This window comes from Sebastes fasciatus, chromosome 14 (assembly GCF_043250625.1).
Source record: "Sebastes fasciatus isolate fSebFas1 chromosome 14, fSebFas1.pri, whole genome shotgun sequence".
NCBI lineage: Eukaryota > Metazoa > Chordata > Actinopteri > Perciformes > Sebastidae > Sebastes > Sebastes fasciatus.
The window spans coordinates 11,042,748-11,057,176 of NC_133808.1; the positions used below are offsets into that span (position 1 = coordinate 11,042,748).

General features: G+C 37.9%; 2 protein-coding genes across 3 annotated transcripts; one reads left to right on the forward strand and one right to left on the reverse strand.

Annotated features, from left to right (window-relative positions):
- The first annotated feature begins 1,265 nt into the window (after positions 1-1,265).
- On the forward strand, positions 1,266-6,693 carry cln5 (CLN5 lysosomal BMP synthase). Of its 2 annotated transcripts, none has more exons than XM_074658773.1 (5): positions 1,266-1,459; positions 2,808-2,982; positions 3,202-3,427; positions 4,336-5,734; positions 6,429-6,693. In XM_074658773.1, exons 1-4 carry the CDS (start codon positions 1,353-1,355, stop codon positions 4,821-4,823), a joined length of 996 nt encoding a protein of 331 aa, XP_074514874.1. In that variant the 5' UTR covers positions 1,266-1,352; the 3' UTR covers positions 4,824-5,734; positions 6,429-6,693. The 2 variants fall into 2 exon arrangements, with proteins under 2 accessions (XP_074514874.1, XP_074514875.1); XM_074658774.1 differs by having other exon boundaries at positions 6,442-6,693.
- On the reverse strand, positions 6,692-14,420 carry fbxl3a (F-box and leucine-rich repeat protein 3a). Its single transcript, XM_074658755.1, has 5 exons — positions 14,125-14,420; positions 12,773-13,154; positions 12,505-12,627; positions 11,323-11,494; positions 6,692-10,344 (listed from the first exon to the last, which is right to left on the reverse strand). Exons 2-5 carry the CDS (start codon positions 13,151-13,153, stop codon positions 9,704-9,706), a joined length of 1,317 nt encoding a protein of 438 aa, XP_074514856.1. The 5' UTR covers position 13,154; positions 14,125-14,420; the 3' UTR covers positions 6,692-9,703.
- Between the last annotated feature and the right edge of the window lie 9 nt (positions 14,421-14,429).

The following is a 14,429-nucleotide window of genomic DNA, read 5'->3' on the forward strand; positions in this document are numbered from 1 at the left end:
CTTTGATTAACACAATCAATACATTAATGCGGCTTTAAATTCTAATACAATTATCATATTATATTATATTATATTTTTTATTTCGAGTTCTTTATTTAATATTTACAATTGGACACATCGGCTGTAATATTATCAAAGTGCCAAATTATTATTATTATTATTATTATTATTATTATTATTACTACTACTACTACTACTACTACTACTACTACTACATAAACAGAAAAAACTTATAGAAAAACATTAAAGCTGACACAGCATACAATTTTATATTTGTTTAAATTAATTTTCAAAAACAATTAATGAATTGAATAATTTAACTTGATAGTGATTGATTTATTTGAATATGTATTTCCTCATATGTATTTTGATTATTTCATCCTAATTCAAATCAGGGAGAATTTTTTGTTTTGACACCTGATTTTTCAATTTGTTATTAATGTTTTTATTTTAAATAATTTTGTCACATTAGTCCTTGGTTGTCAGGGCTCAAAAGTGACACAGGAAATAAATAAATAAATACCAGAAAATGAGCAAGATATATTACAAAAAGATGAATAAATTAAACAATAAATAAATGGGTAATATATTATAATTTTCTGTATTAATTGTTGTTTTTTGTATTTACTTATCTGTATTTACATACTTATTTTTTTCAATATTATATTTATTGTTTTTTTTGTTCATTTTGAAACAACAGAACAAACATTCACAGACGTCCCCAATAATAACATTCTCGGTACAAAGAAACTTAACAAACCTTTTATTAATATAAAATAAGTAAAAAGAATATACACAAGTAAAAAAATAAAATTAAAAACAATAAAATAAAATAAAATCTATTTATATATACATATATATACTGTATACATATATACATACATATACGCACACGCAGTACATACACATACAAAAACACATATAATCAATTAAAAAAATCAGTAAACAAATTCACATAATTGTATTTATTTCATGTAAAAAATTGTGGGAAACTTATTTCCATGTTATATTTTCTGTATTTATTGATTTCTTTATTTGTATATATATATATATATATATATATATATATATATATATTTCTAAACTTCTTTCCACATGTTGTTCTAAAAGTCTTATATATATATAAATGTATATATATATGTCTATACATTTATATATATATATTTATTTCTAAACTGCTTTCCACATGTTGTACAACGTTACTTTCACATGAATATAACTCCTGTCATGTGATTTCGTTTCATCAACAAAACCATGTGACCACTAAGGAGGAAGTCCAGTAGGAGGGGAGGATCATGGGAGCGCTCTCTCCGTATAACTTCTTGTTTTTAGTCAGTTTTTGAGGCTTAAACATGACTCACACGGAGGCTGCTCTGTGTTTAATCCTGCTCCTGTTTCTTCATGTTGCTGCTCAGTTGAGGACTAATGGAATAAAGCAGCAGTGGCCGGTTCCCTACAGGTAGGAAGAGACAGTAAAACACTACTCTCCAGCTGATTCTGCTCTGTGAAATCATGTGACAGCTAGAAAATATACTGAAAATAAATAAAAATACATATTTTTTGGAGAAGGTTTGAACGTTAACATTTTTGCCCAAACCCTATGGCCCAGAAGTCTTAAAATACTATAATAATTGTTAATTGGTGGGTCTAACAGTGGACTTTTAGCTGACCTGAAGCCAGTTTAACTAAGTTATACCTGGTGCGTTCACATGACTTTAATAAACGTTGGACTTTGGAGTATTTCTCTGTATGAGCACGTGAGAAATTAAATTGAGGTGATGCGAGTTTTTAATATGATTAGTGGTGGAAAGTAACTTAGTACATTTACTCAAGTCACATTAGTCCTTGGTTATCAGGGCTCAAAAGTGACACAGGAAATAAATAAAATGAGCATAATATATTACAAATAGATGCATATCTAAAAAAAATACCTGAAAATAAATAAATAAATGGACAATATATTATAATTTTCTGTATTTATTGTTTTTTCTGTATTCCCATACTTATTCATTGTATTTATTTAATATTTCGTTTTTAAAAAAACTATTACAGCCTACTGTACAATTTTGTGGTACTTGCTCTTGAGTTTTTCCATTTTCTTCTACTTTATACTTCTACTCCACTACATGTCAGAAGCAAATATACTTTTTTACTCCTTTACATTTATTTGATAACTTTACTTGCTACTTTACAGATTCAGATTAATAATAGAAAATATAATCGACAAATAATTTAAACTGTTAGGTTGTATCAATAAGACATGATTGATTCACAGGGGGGATTCACAAGCTATGCAACAGCAGGCCTATATAAAGTGAGATATATATATATATTTCTTATTTTATTTTTTTTTAACATATTTTTATTATTTTCAGAACAGGAGGCTCACAGCAATGTTATGTTCAATAGTTATTAGACACGGTCAGACCCCCCCCCCCCCAAAACCAATAAATAAAATAAATAAATTAGAAAAACAGATGAAATAGGACATTTGACAGAAAATAACATACAGTCGTTATATGTGACGGTAAAAAATAAATATAAAAGTAAAGACAACAATAGGAATAGCAGAAAATATCTCATAGAGTAAAGTATATTGTCCTCAAACTCTCATGAATGGTAAAGGGTGATCATAGAAATATGTTTTACGTGGCACTAAGCATATCTGCTTCCACCCTGAAGGGTACTGGCCTTTCAGCAGAGTGTGTTATAAAATATATTTAAATAAATTAAAACTAGCCCCACATTTAGCAGCTGCAATAGTAAGTGATGTACACATTAATGCATCCATATCATATCTTCTACAGACGGTTTGATCGTCGCCCTGCTGCGGACTCTTACTGTGAAGCTCTCTTCCCGTTCTGTCCCACTGGAGACCAGCATGGAGGGGTTCCCCACATGAGTGACAGAGATGTCATCTCAGTCTATCGATTGCAAACACCTGTGTGGGAATTCAGGTTTGGAGATTTGTTGGGGAAACTTGTAAGTACATGAATCATCTTGTTATCAGTTAAAACATGTTGCTGATATTGCACGACATTGAGGTGCAGGGTTTAGGTTAACAGAGTACAGTATTATACATACTGTAGTAGGACTGTTAAAGTGGAAGTGAAACTTTATTCATAGAAACACAGCTGTACACTGTTCCCCATGGCTACCCAAAAACAGAGAGCCAATATAATGTGTCTCTTTGGTTCACAGCATATCATGCATGATGCCGTTGGGTTCAGCAGTTCAGATACGGGGGCCAACTACACCATGGAGTGGTATGAGCTGTTTCAGCTGGGTAACTGCACCTTCCCTCACCTTAGACCCGAATTGAACGCACCCTTCTGGTGCAACCAGGGAGCTGCCTGCATCTTTGAAGGCATCGATGACTTACACTGGTCACAGAATGGCACCTTGGAGAAAATAGGAGAACTCACAGGTAAGACTTAACATGTGTAATCTTGTGTTTTAGCTCATTGAGGCCAAAAGAAAAAAGTTACAGTTTTGGAACTTATGCTCTGACATCTAACAACATTAAAAGATGAGGCTGGTGATAATCTATATTTTTATCATATGTTATTATCCCATGTATCCCATGTTGTTGTGAATGAAAAATTAAATGGTATTTTTAGCCGTTTTTAAAGATTTTCATCTTTAGTAGGAACAAATGGGAACAGATGAGTTTTCAGTCTGTGACCATGATTTGAAATCATCTGCATGAAACAGCTATAACTGCGGGCAGCCACAATAATCATATTACTTTGTGTACAGATGATGCTCTTTTTATATTTGAATGGTCCTTCTTTCTCAGTATGTAATAAAAATGTCATAGAAAAAGTAATAGTAAAGTATATCTTAAAGCTATCATAAAGTCATAATATAGTATGTCATAAAAATATCATAAAATTATAGTATAGCATCTTATGTCATAAAAAATTTCATAAAATGAGTCATAAAAGTCATAGTATAGTATGTTGAAAAAAGTCATAGTGTAGTAAATCAAAAAAATATAAAAGTCATAGTATAGTATGTCGAAAAATAAAAAAAAGTCAAAGTATAGTATGTTGAAAAAATAAATTTTAAAAAGTCATAGTATAGTCTGATGAAAAAAGTCATAAAGTCATAGCATAGTATGGCATAAAATGTCATTAAAAAGTCATAGAAAAGTCAGATGGATGAATGGATAATTCAGCTTTAAAAATGCTGCTCTGTCACCATGATTAAAACAGTTTTGTAACTTATTCAAACTCCTTTGGTAAAAAATAATTATGCACCCTCCCTTTGTTGGACTTCCTGCTTGACACTTGGCGTTTCTGGTATTAAAATAGTTTGTCTTTATTTTCCCAGGGAACCAGTTCAATGACATGGCCAAGTGGGTCCAGGATGACAACGAGACTGGGATCTACTATGAGACGTGGACAGTTCGCTCCGACCCCGGCCTTAACGCCACAGTGTGGTTCGACTCTTACGACTGCTCCCAGTTTGTCCACCGCACATACAGGAAACTGACTGAGCTGGGAGCCAAACTATCCAGCAGATCACAAACCAACTACACCAAGATCTACCTGTACAGCGGAGAGCCCACCTATCTCGGCAACGACAGCGCCATATTCGGACAGCCTGCTCTGAAGAATCTGGCAGTGGACATCCGTAAATTCTACCACACATTCAGACCACACCAGTCGTTTATAGACTTCGCTCTCAGTCTGTTGGAGGCTTATAAAAAGGTTGTGTTGGACAAGAGCTTCTACCTCTACTACAACTTTGAGTACTGGCATCTGCCTATGAAGCCTCCCTATGTGCACATTACATATGAAGAGGTGCCTTTGCCTTAACATAAAAATGTACTGGTGTTTTCATTAAGGGCTGCAAATATATCTTAACGTTTAAGATTTTGAAACCAGCGAATGTTTGCCATTTTTGCTTGATGAATCTAATTGATTATTAAAATAGTTGTTGGGTTTCAAAGTATCCTTGAGGTGTGTTAATGCGTTTCCTTCCTCATAAAACATTAGCATAGCTATTTTCTTTTAATATTTTAAATTGTGCATTGTTTACATCCATTTGTTAGCTCGCAGTCCTCTTCTTCCCCGCCTTAGTTGGTGCATCGCTGCATTTGAGGCTCAAATTTTGAGCCAACATGAACGAGAACCCCCTTTGAAAGCTCAGAAAAACATCAAATTTGACCATCTAGAATCCCATGACAACTGGGCAAACTCCATCTACTGATGAAAATCATACAATATGATCAAAAGCTCCAGAGAAGTTACTAAATTGACCCTTGTGGTGAGATTATTTTCATTTATTGAACAAAATAGTGCAAAATAAAATAGTTTAACTGATTGATCTGCTCCTGTTTTCTGTAGTGTGTTAATCAGGAATGTGATCAGAGTCTATATCAAATGTCTCAAAGTAGGAAGTCTGTACAAAGTTATTCTTTATATGTATGAGATGGGATGAGAGGCGCTTTATCATCCGTGTTAAAAAATGATCTGTTCTGCAACACGGTTTAGGAGCTCAAATGCTTTCCTAATCCCTAAAGGAAAGAAAACTCTTATCTGTAGTTTCTCTGGATTTGTCATGAATATCATAATCATTTCATGCCATACTATCACGCTATTTTAAGTCCAACTTTGAGCACATTTCCCAGCAAAGACTTTGAGATGTTTGCAAAGCACGGGAGGTGATTTTCACCAACATGACGAGGACTGTATTTCATGCATTTGAATATTTAAAGGGACTATTTGTAACTTTCAGAAATGCTTGTTAACAGCGACACCTGTGGCCTTGAAATCAACGAAAGTCAGCATCGGGCTCGCGCTTGCTCGCTCTAAATATACCTGAACTAGCATCGCTCAAAACAGTGAGGCGACACACGTCAGCTAAAACCACAATATCACGCTATATTTCAGCTGCTTGGCAGTAATGTTAGCTGACCAGACGGAGGTCTCTCCATGAACATGATTTAGATCTGATCCTTGTGTTGGCTTTTCCTGCCTCAGTGCAGGCTGAGGCAGCGGGGCTCTGCAGCGGGGCTCTGCAGCGTGTCTCCCTGCTCTCTCCGCCCGCAGCCGGAGAGAGCAGGGAGACACCGGCACCCAGTCGGTAACGAGAGGGTAACATAACTCTCTGAAGAACTCCGTCACTTCACAAGACACGGAAAACCTCTGTTGGTCTGGAGGAGCTGCAGCAGTTATTTCTGCCCAAACGTCCACTGAACATTCACTAGATATTCTCAGAGCTAAACTAACTCTTCTGCAGTGTGGAGTGAGCGCGCGTTCACGTCTAGAGGTTGAGCGAGCTGAGCGAGAACGCGCACGCTGTCTGAGTGAAGGCGAGCAGGCAGAGGAGGAGAGGCAGTGGCCACACGCGAACGCGCATATGCGAGCGCGCATGTGTCCCGACCCGGTACATTTATACGCTTACAAAGTTACAAACAGTCCCTTTAAGCAGTATTTATCTCAGATTTTTTGTTTTTTCACTTCCATATCAGGTCTGGCTTTAATATTTTGCATTCAGATTTGTCCAAGTTAACTATAGATTATGTGTAGATTTTTTCTTTTTATTGTTAAATATTTGAACTTGTTTTTCAATATTTTGTGAATTATTTGCCATATTTCATGGAACCTACTTGTGCATTTTATGTAACAAATTGTAAAGACTGCATTGTTATAATAAATAATAAAATGACAGATGTAAAGAGTACATTCACAAATTTTTATTACCAGTATAAGATCACATGTCCAAAACAATAATTTTAATTTCAAGACAGATGACCAGTTAAGCAAAGTAGACAAAGCATTTGCCATACAGAAGCCAAACTAAAAGAACAACATTGTCAACACTAGTTTACTCCTAATAAAACTTACTGGAGGACTCTGGACAAATGAGGTTAAAAGAATTACTGACAAGGCATCTTAATGATGTATTTTATCTGTATTTAAATGAAACATGTTTTACTTACCCAACTGAAATTTCCAATATAAGCCAATAAAGACGACAGGAAAATGATTAAAACCAGTACAGTATTGAAACACAACCTTCACTTTAGAGCTGCTGACACGGCAACCATGTAATGCACCGCACAAATTATGAAAAATAAATCAGGTTGATATGTTACTGTAACCATTAATACGCTAATGCACGAGAGCACAGACAATCAGCACAGGTATCTAACGTCAGTGATAAGAGACCAATACTAATCAATAGACTTAGTTCAATCCAATAAACACTAAGAAGCTTTTGCACTTCCTCCAACAAGTGTCTCAGTTTTAGTCTACATTGCTGTTTGTTTACATGAAATGTCTAATACGACATGGATAAAAGGAAAGTCTGGCAGAAAAACAAACCAAAAAATCTGAATCGGGGTGATCTACAGATCTTATTGTCATGCGGTGTTGTCCAAAAGTTTGTCCACTACTGATAACTCTTAACTTTTTGTGAAAGTACATATTGTCTTTTATTGACATCTCTTAATGACACTTTTAATGGATTGATTGTGACTTTGCTAGCAATTTGGTTGACCTTCTACACGTTTCTGCAGATTTTTTTTATCCATCTTATTTCGGCTTCTTAAAGTCTGAGTAAAAGTAAGTGTACGATTCAGGTTTCGAAACTTTTGCACCACCCACATGCAACAAAATCCCAGTGACCGAGGTGGAAGTGTAAAAAAAAGAAACTAACCTTGCTGCTGGTCTGCTTGCTGGTTATAATGATTGCTTTTTTTGTATAACTGGAAAACACAAAAGTCATTACAAAAGGGGTATCCGTATCAATAAATTACACAGCTTTATCTTCTGTAGTGTTTGTTCTACCGTATGAAAAAGATCCATCTAGTAAAGGATAACTCACTCTGGTTTTATAAAAGACACGAGCCGTTGGTTAAGGAAACTTCAAACCCTGACAGAGGGCGAAATGAAGAAATAGGTACATTTCTATTCATAATAATCAAACACACAGCGTTTTATATACAGATGCATTGGACTTCCTTCTTAAAGGAAAAACAGTTTGTTTCACTCATCTGACTTGCCAAACCTCTTTAGATTGAAATGAATGGGTGTTTTGGAGAGGAGCACTAGCGATATCTGCGAGGACGGTGTTTGTAACGACGCGATGAATACTGCTTCGTCTCCTGTATGTACGATGTGGTAACACGACGATGCAGAGCAAACGAGGGCTAACAGGAGGGCAGATATTCACAACATTAGAGCTAGGGTTTAGAGCTTGAACAGGCAAATAGCAGAAGATACCAATGAAACCTATTTAGGGAACTATATTCATTTAATGCACCTGAGACACACAAAGGGTTACTTATGCTTTCCCAGCTCGCATTGTAAGCTACTAGCCGCAGAGACAAGTCTATTGAATTATTACGAAGCAATCTCACCAATTTCTACCTTCAAATTCAGACTTTTCTGTGCACTATCTATATTTACATAGAATATTTTTTAGCTTTATTACTTCAATATACTGTCCATGGTATCTGATTCAACAGAACCCCAGAACAGTGTAAATAGTCATTCGAATCTGGGTTCAACTAATAAAAATTGGAGCATTTTAAAGATTGTTTCCTTGCTTTCATTAGGGCAAAAGGACTTGTTTTGTCCTGACTATCATTTGGTATTCATGTTAAAGTGCTTAGGAAATCTACGACTGAACAAAACCTTCTTTAAAACAAAACCGAAAATGTAATTTGTCGTGCCAATTGATCCACGATGCAGGACAGAAAAAAAAATCTGCATAATTTGGAGAAAATTAAAATCCATGGCATCAATCGACACTGCACGCCTTCATGTCACAATTTGAGACCTATATACACATTTCTCCTGGCCAACTTCTAACATTGCTTCTAATCGTGGTTTCATTTTTTGATGCATGAATGAGCTCAGGCGAGGAGGAAAAGCAAGATGCCTTCAACACTACTGCTGCTCTTTATGATTCAATTAGTTTAAAATGTAGGTGTACAGTAGGAGCCAGCAACTCTTCTGCAAAATTAATTGAATCCTCCCCATTCAGTACACCTGACGAAACACCTTCTGTCACGTACTATGTACAAATAACATCACAGCTATTTGGAAACCTCCAATGCCATATTTTGTTAGACTGCAGTACGGCTATCTCATACTGGATTTAAGTAGGCCAAGTGGTTGTTTAACAATATGCAATAGTGCACCTAATCGTCCCAAAATACTCCAAAAAACATTAGAATACACACACTCACATATACATACATACATACATACATACATATATATAGACACACACACACACACCCTGACGTCTTTCATAATATAGATTATCATAACCAGGCTACAATGTCTCAATTTGCAGGTATAAAAACATAGTGTTTTTAGTCAAATATTTCCAACCTACTCTGGTCTGTGTGCTGATTGTTTAACGTGAAGAAGCCGGCCCGGCGAGTTCTGTCTCCAGATTAGGAAAAGCGGGATTCCGCAGTCTATTTTTAAACTAACAGGCAGAGATGTTTGTGGTGTTTCGAGACATGATAACATTGTGTAGCAGTCAGGTGCCCGCATCACATTCCTGCCCTGCACTCCACACAGGAGTTCAGCAAAGTTTATGCTCTCCATGTTGGCACCAAACATTCCACTACAGCTGAGCATTTAAAAGGCTTTTCTATGCAAACATGGAGGCCGTGAAAGTTCCACACCACAAACTAGACGGACTGTACTTTGTGTGCCTCTCTGGCTTCACTTCACCAGGTCGGCATCATGTCCGGGAACCAGACCCGGCCCAGGTGCTTCGAAACCTCCCAGTGGATCTCATCCAGGGAGTATTTGTGATCTGGAATCAGGACCTCCTCCATGATGGACAGCTGGGAAAGCCTCCGGCCACACATCTTGACGAACTCCACAAATGCGCTGCAGGAAACCTCGCACTCGCCCAGGCCGATGGCCGACAGCTGGGTGCAGTGCTTGGCGATGCGGATCAGTTCCTCATCCAGAGGACGCAGGCCATTGGCGCACACCACCAGCTCCACCAGACGAGGGCAGTGGAGGCCAACGCGGCCCAAGACCTCCTTACTGACCGAGCGACCGAAGTAGAGGTGCATGACCGGGACCTCCTCGTTAAAGAAGGGGCCGAACTCGTTCTCATAGAGGAAGAAGTACATGACCAGGTTGAATTTGGGCGAATGCCGTACCATGGCGTCCCAGCTGCTCTTCTTGATGGTGTGGAAGTGCTGCCCGGGGTTCTCACTCACCACGTCGATCCGCAAATGTTCCAGTTGGACGTGTTTCTCCGAGGAGAGGGCCAGCAGGAGTTCATCACTCAAGAGGTGGTAGTTTAGTGCTAGCTCTCTCAGGCCGTGACACTGGTCTGCCACACACAGGATCCCTGCAAAAATGGACAGAGTGCTGTGAGTAGTGACTATGCTGTTGTAAACATTGCTATTGCTGCTCTAGAAACAACATTTAGGCCAGTTTTATTTAACATATTTAATTCTAATCCAGTTCTGAATTTAAAGACAACCAGGCTGTATAGCTAATATGCACACTTCAATGTTTGTTCATTTCAAAACGTGTCCGATGCTAATTTTCATTTCTATGCTGATGACACCGTTATATACAGTACTGTGGAAAAAGCTGAGGCTAAAACTAGGTTTTTATTTTCAGCATAAGTTGTGTTTTTCATGTAAAAAAAGCGACTTGTTGCCGCCGTATTTTTTTACCTGTGTCGGACTATGGTGATCTTTTATATACGCATTACTCTACTCAGTGTCTTCATATGGTTGACACAGCGTACATGCTTCTCTGACGTTCATTACCAATTGTAAAGCTCTGACTCACCACTGTGAGTTATCCTCTCGGGTAGGATGGCTTGCCATGGCCACCCGTAGGCTCTGTCATTGGTACACCTTTATATATAAGGCTATTCTTGGTCTGCTCCCATACTACCTTTGTGTCATCACCAAACAGAAAAGTACCGGACAATACTTCCTGCGTTCTCAGGACTTCTCTATATTTTCTGTCCCAAATGCCCGTACGGAAATTGGAAAAAGGGCTTTTGTGTATTCTGCACCCTCAGCATGGATTATGTCGCAGAAGGACTTGAAACTCAGTGATTTGGTCTCGTTGAATGCTTTTAAATCCAAAATGAAAGAATTTGAAGCAGATTCCTTAAGATGTCAATGTTTTTAAATTTACCTGGCTATGTTTTTTTTCCATTTGTTTGTCTCCCTTTGTGTTATCTGTCTGTAACTGTGTTTTTGTGCTGTCTTTGGCAGGTCACCCTTGAAGAAGAGATTCTTAATCACAAATGGTTAAATAAAAAATAATCTAAGCACTAAAACTGGAGTCTTTGCTATCACTGTACCTGCTGGGGAGACGTGAGGGCAGCTGCTCATCTTCAGCAGTCTCAGGGTGTCGCTGTTGTTGGCCACCAGCACCTTCAGAGACGGATCATCCACCGGCGTGTCGTCAATCTTCAGCGAAGACAACGATTTGGAGTTGACAAACACCACAGTCAGAGCTGAGATGAAATGGGACTGTGGAAGGAAGAATTATAATGAATTATAACACGGTCCGAGCCTGACAGCACCTTTTAGAAGTGCCTACCAAGATGGCAGGTCTCAGCTTTTGGTGCTCATATTTGAATCAATTATATTTGGATTGATGGTGGCTTATGTGTACTGTGCATATTAAACACGTTTTTGGTCAGTCACACAGAAACACGCACAGATTAGTACCATGGATTTTAGTAACACCAAGTGGCTTAGATTCACTAATAATACAATGTATAGTTATTAATAATAGACTAACATTAATACATTTAGATTACTACATTAAGAACATTTCAAAGTTAATGTATTTAGAGGTTTAGAATACAATGGGCAAACTTTTTTTACTCATGCAAGCCTGTCCAGATCTGTAATTTACTACCAGTATTAGATGAAAGACATGTTTGGGCTGAAGATGTGGCAAACAAGTTAAACAAGGAGCGCTACAAAGCTTTGGCGCACTTAATCATACCTCAAGTATGACAACTACAGAATGTATGATCCACGTAAAACTTAACTGTTCCTGGATTGTATACTGTACGTGTGTGTGTGTGTGTGTGTGTGTGTGTGTGCTTGTAAGTGTCAAATTTCAATGATGATAATGCCATAAGTCATAAACTAACTCATACACTGGTGACAGCTTTCCAGGGAAGTATGGTTTTCAAGAGTTCATAGAAAGAATCTCACAGTGCACTAAGACAGACAAAATAAAACTTGCAAAAATAACACTGGTTGTCCTTCTGTTGCCTTGGAAGTAAAGACATCCTTGTCCTTGGCCATGCATGAGAACAGACAGCGCTTTTCAGCCCCATCCTCAGATAGGAAGAGAATGCCAAAAACTATCCCGTCAACCGACTATTAACAAGCTCAGCCACAGCTTTAACAACATTAGCATCAAAGGCATTAGCAATGTATAATGAAATTAAATCATAAACTATAATGAGTTCATTTGATTTTCCCTTATAAACCCAGACCTCTGGTGATTATGCTGATTATACCTTTGGAACCTCCATGAAACTGGGCCTGGCTGTAGAGATGAGCCCCAAGGTCTTCAGTGAGCAATTCACCAACTGTGAAAGGATGTCACATGCTGCTTCTGCAGACTCTGTACTACTATCCACCTGGCAAGTACAAACAAACATCGAATGTCACTTCAGGAACATAAAAAAACAACATTTTTAAACCAATCTAGCAAATTGTAAACACATCAGCCCAGAATCAGGACGCATATTTCGACACAGACACAACTGCTTTGTCCACCCTTACCTTAAAGCTGACATACTGCAGGTGGTTGGAGTGCCTCTTTATGATCTGCTTGATGAGGTCTGGATGTGTGGCTTTCAGGTAAGAGCTGGTTGGCTGGTTAAGCTCAAACTCAAAGCATCTCCACAGCTCGGGCATGTGGAAAGCCTGGTTCCACCTGCTGCACACCTGAGAGGCATAAGCCCGATCCAGCAGTGGAAGGTACTGGAAGATGTGTAGCAGAAGCTCCTGAGGCAGTCGTGCCCATTCACTCTCTGGTGCCTCACTGGCAATCACTGCCTCTGACTCCTCGCTCGTCTCCGTCCGCACCTTCTTGCAAGCCTCAGGTGGGCTCTTATCAGGGGAGCTGTTGCCGTCCTCCTCTCCTCCTTTAATCCGCTTCATCCTGAAAAATGGAAATAACGAGCTTGTTATAGTCCAGCATGGAAAAACACAGACATGTTTAACTACACAGCAATAATATGGATTAATAAATCCATTCAGTTTAACCCCCAACTGACTTTAGATAAGCCCAGTGGTTTGTTTTTTTGCCTCTTCCTGCACTGTAGATTATTGATTTATTTTTTTATGTTGTATAGTCTTAAATTGTGCAAAATAAATAAACAAATAAACAAATGTAGAGGTGTGCTTTCACATGACAATTTGAATGTCCATTTTTAAAATTAAAAAAAAGAAGGAATATAACTTAGGCTGTTTAAATGTGTTATCAGAATCAGAATTGTGTTTATTGCCAGGTGTAAGAGATTTACACTAGGAATTTGCTTTGGTTATGTTGGTGCAAGTCAAACACTATAATAACAAAAGAATAGATAAACACGTTAGAATAAAATATAATTTAAAAAAATGAAATTTTAAGAATATACAATATACAAAATAAGCTATAAACAAAAATAAACATGATATAAATGATTATATTCTCACAATAATAAATATAGTTGTTAAATCACACAGTGCAGTATTATTATATGTCACATTGCTTCTTTCAGCAGGAACGTGTCTGTGTCTGTGTGTGACATAACATTAAGATATGTAAGCTGGAGGCCATGCTTCAGCAGGTAGCCGTCAATACATTCATATTATACAGTGCGTGTGGTAGAAAGCTAAGTGCAACTAACCTACAGTCATCAACGCTCGGGGTTAAACTGAATGAACAACTTTCCTTTGACTCCAACATCAGAGACAGTTTAGTACATGTAGTCATTAGGGGTGTCATAGCAGCAAGACATGAGCATAAGGTAAGCAGTCTATTAAGCATTTACAAATTAGACTTGGCTTTAAAAGAAAAAGGAATTACTAACCACAGAAAGTACAGATATTAGATATTAAATTAGTTAACTAACAGCAGCTCGTCATACCTTGTTTACACTCAGCTAGCCGCGAGCTGCTAGCGGTTAGCAGAACGATCCGACCGTTGACTCTGATCTCTTTCAGCCCGGAACCGACGCTCGTTCTCACCAACCAGATAACATGCATCTGAACTCAATACACAACCGGGTGACGGTAGAGGAGAGGTCAGAGGTGTTTCAGACGGAGAGACGGACAGAGTCTGGCGACCTAGTTAGTTGCTCCGCGGGAGTTTGTTTCGTTGTTTCGGCCTCCTGGATCTGAAATGGCGAGTTGTTGTTGTGACAGCAAGCAGCGGTGCATCATGGGAAAATGC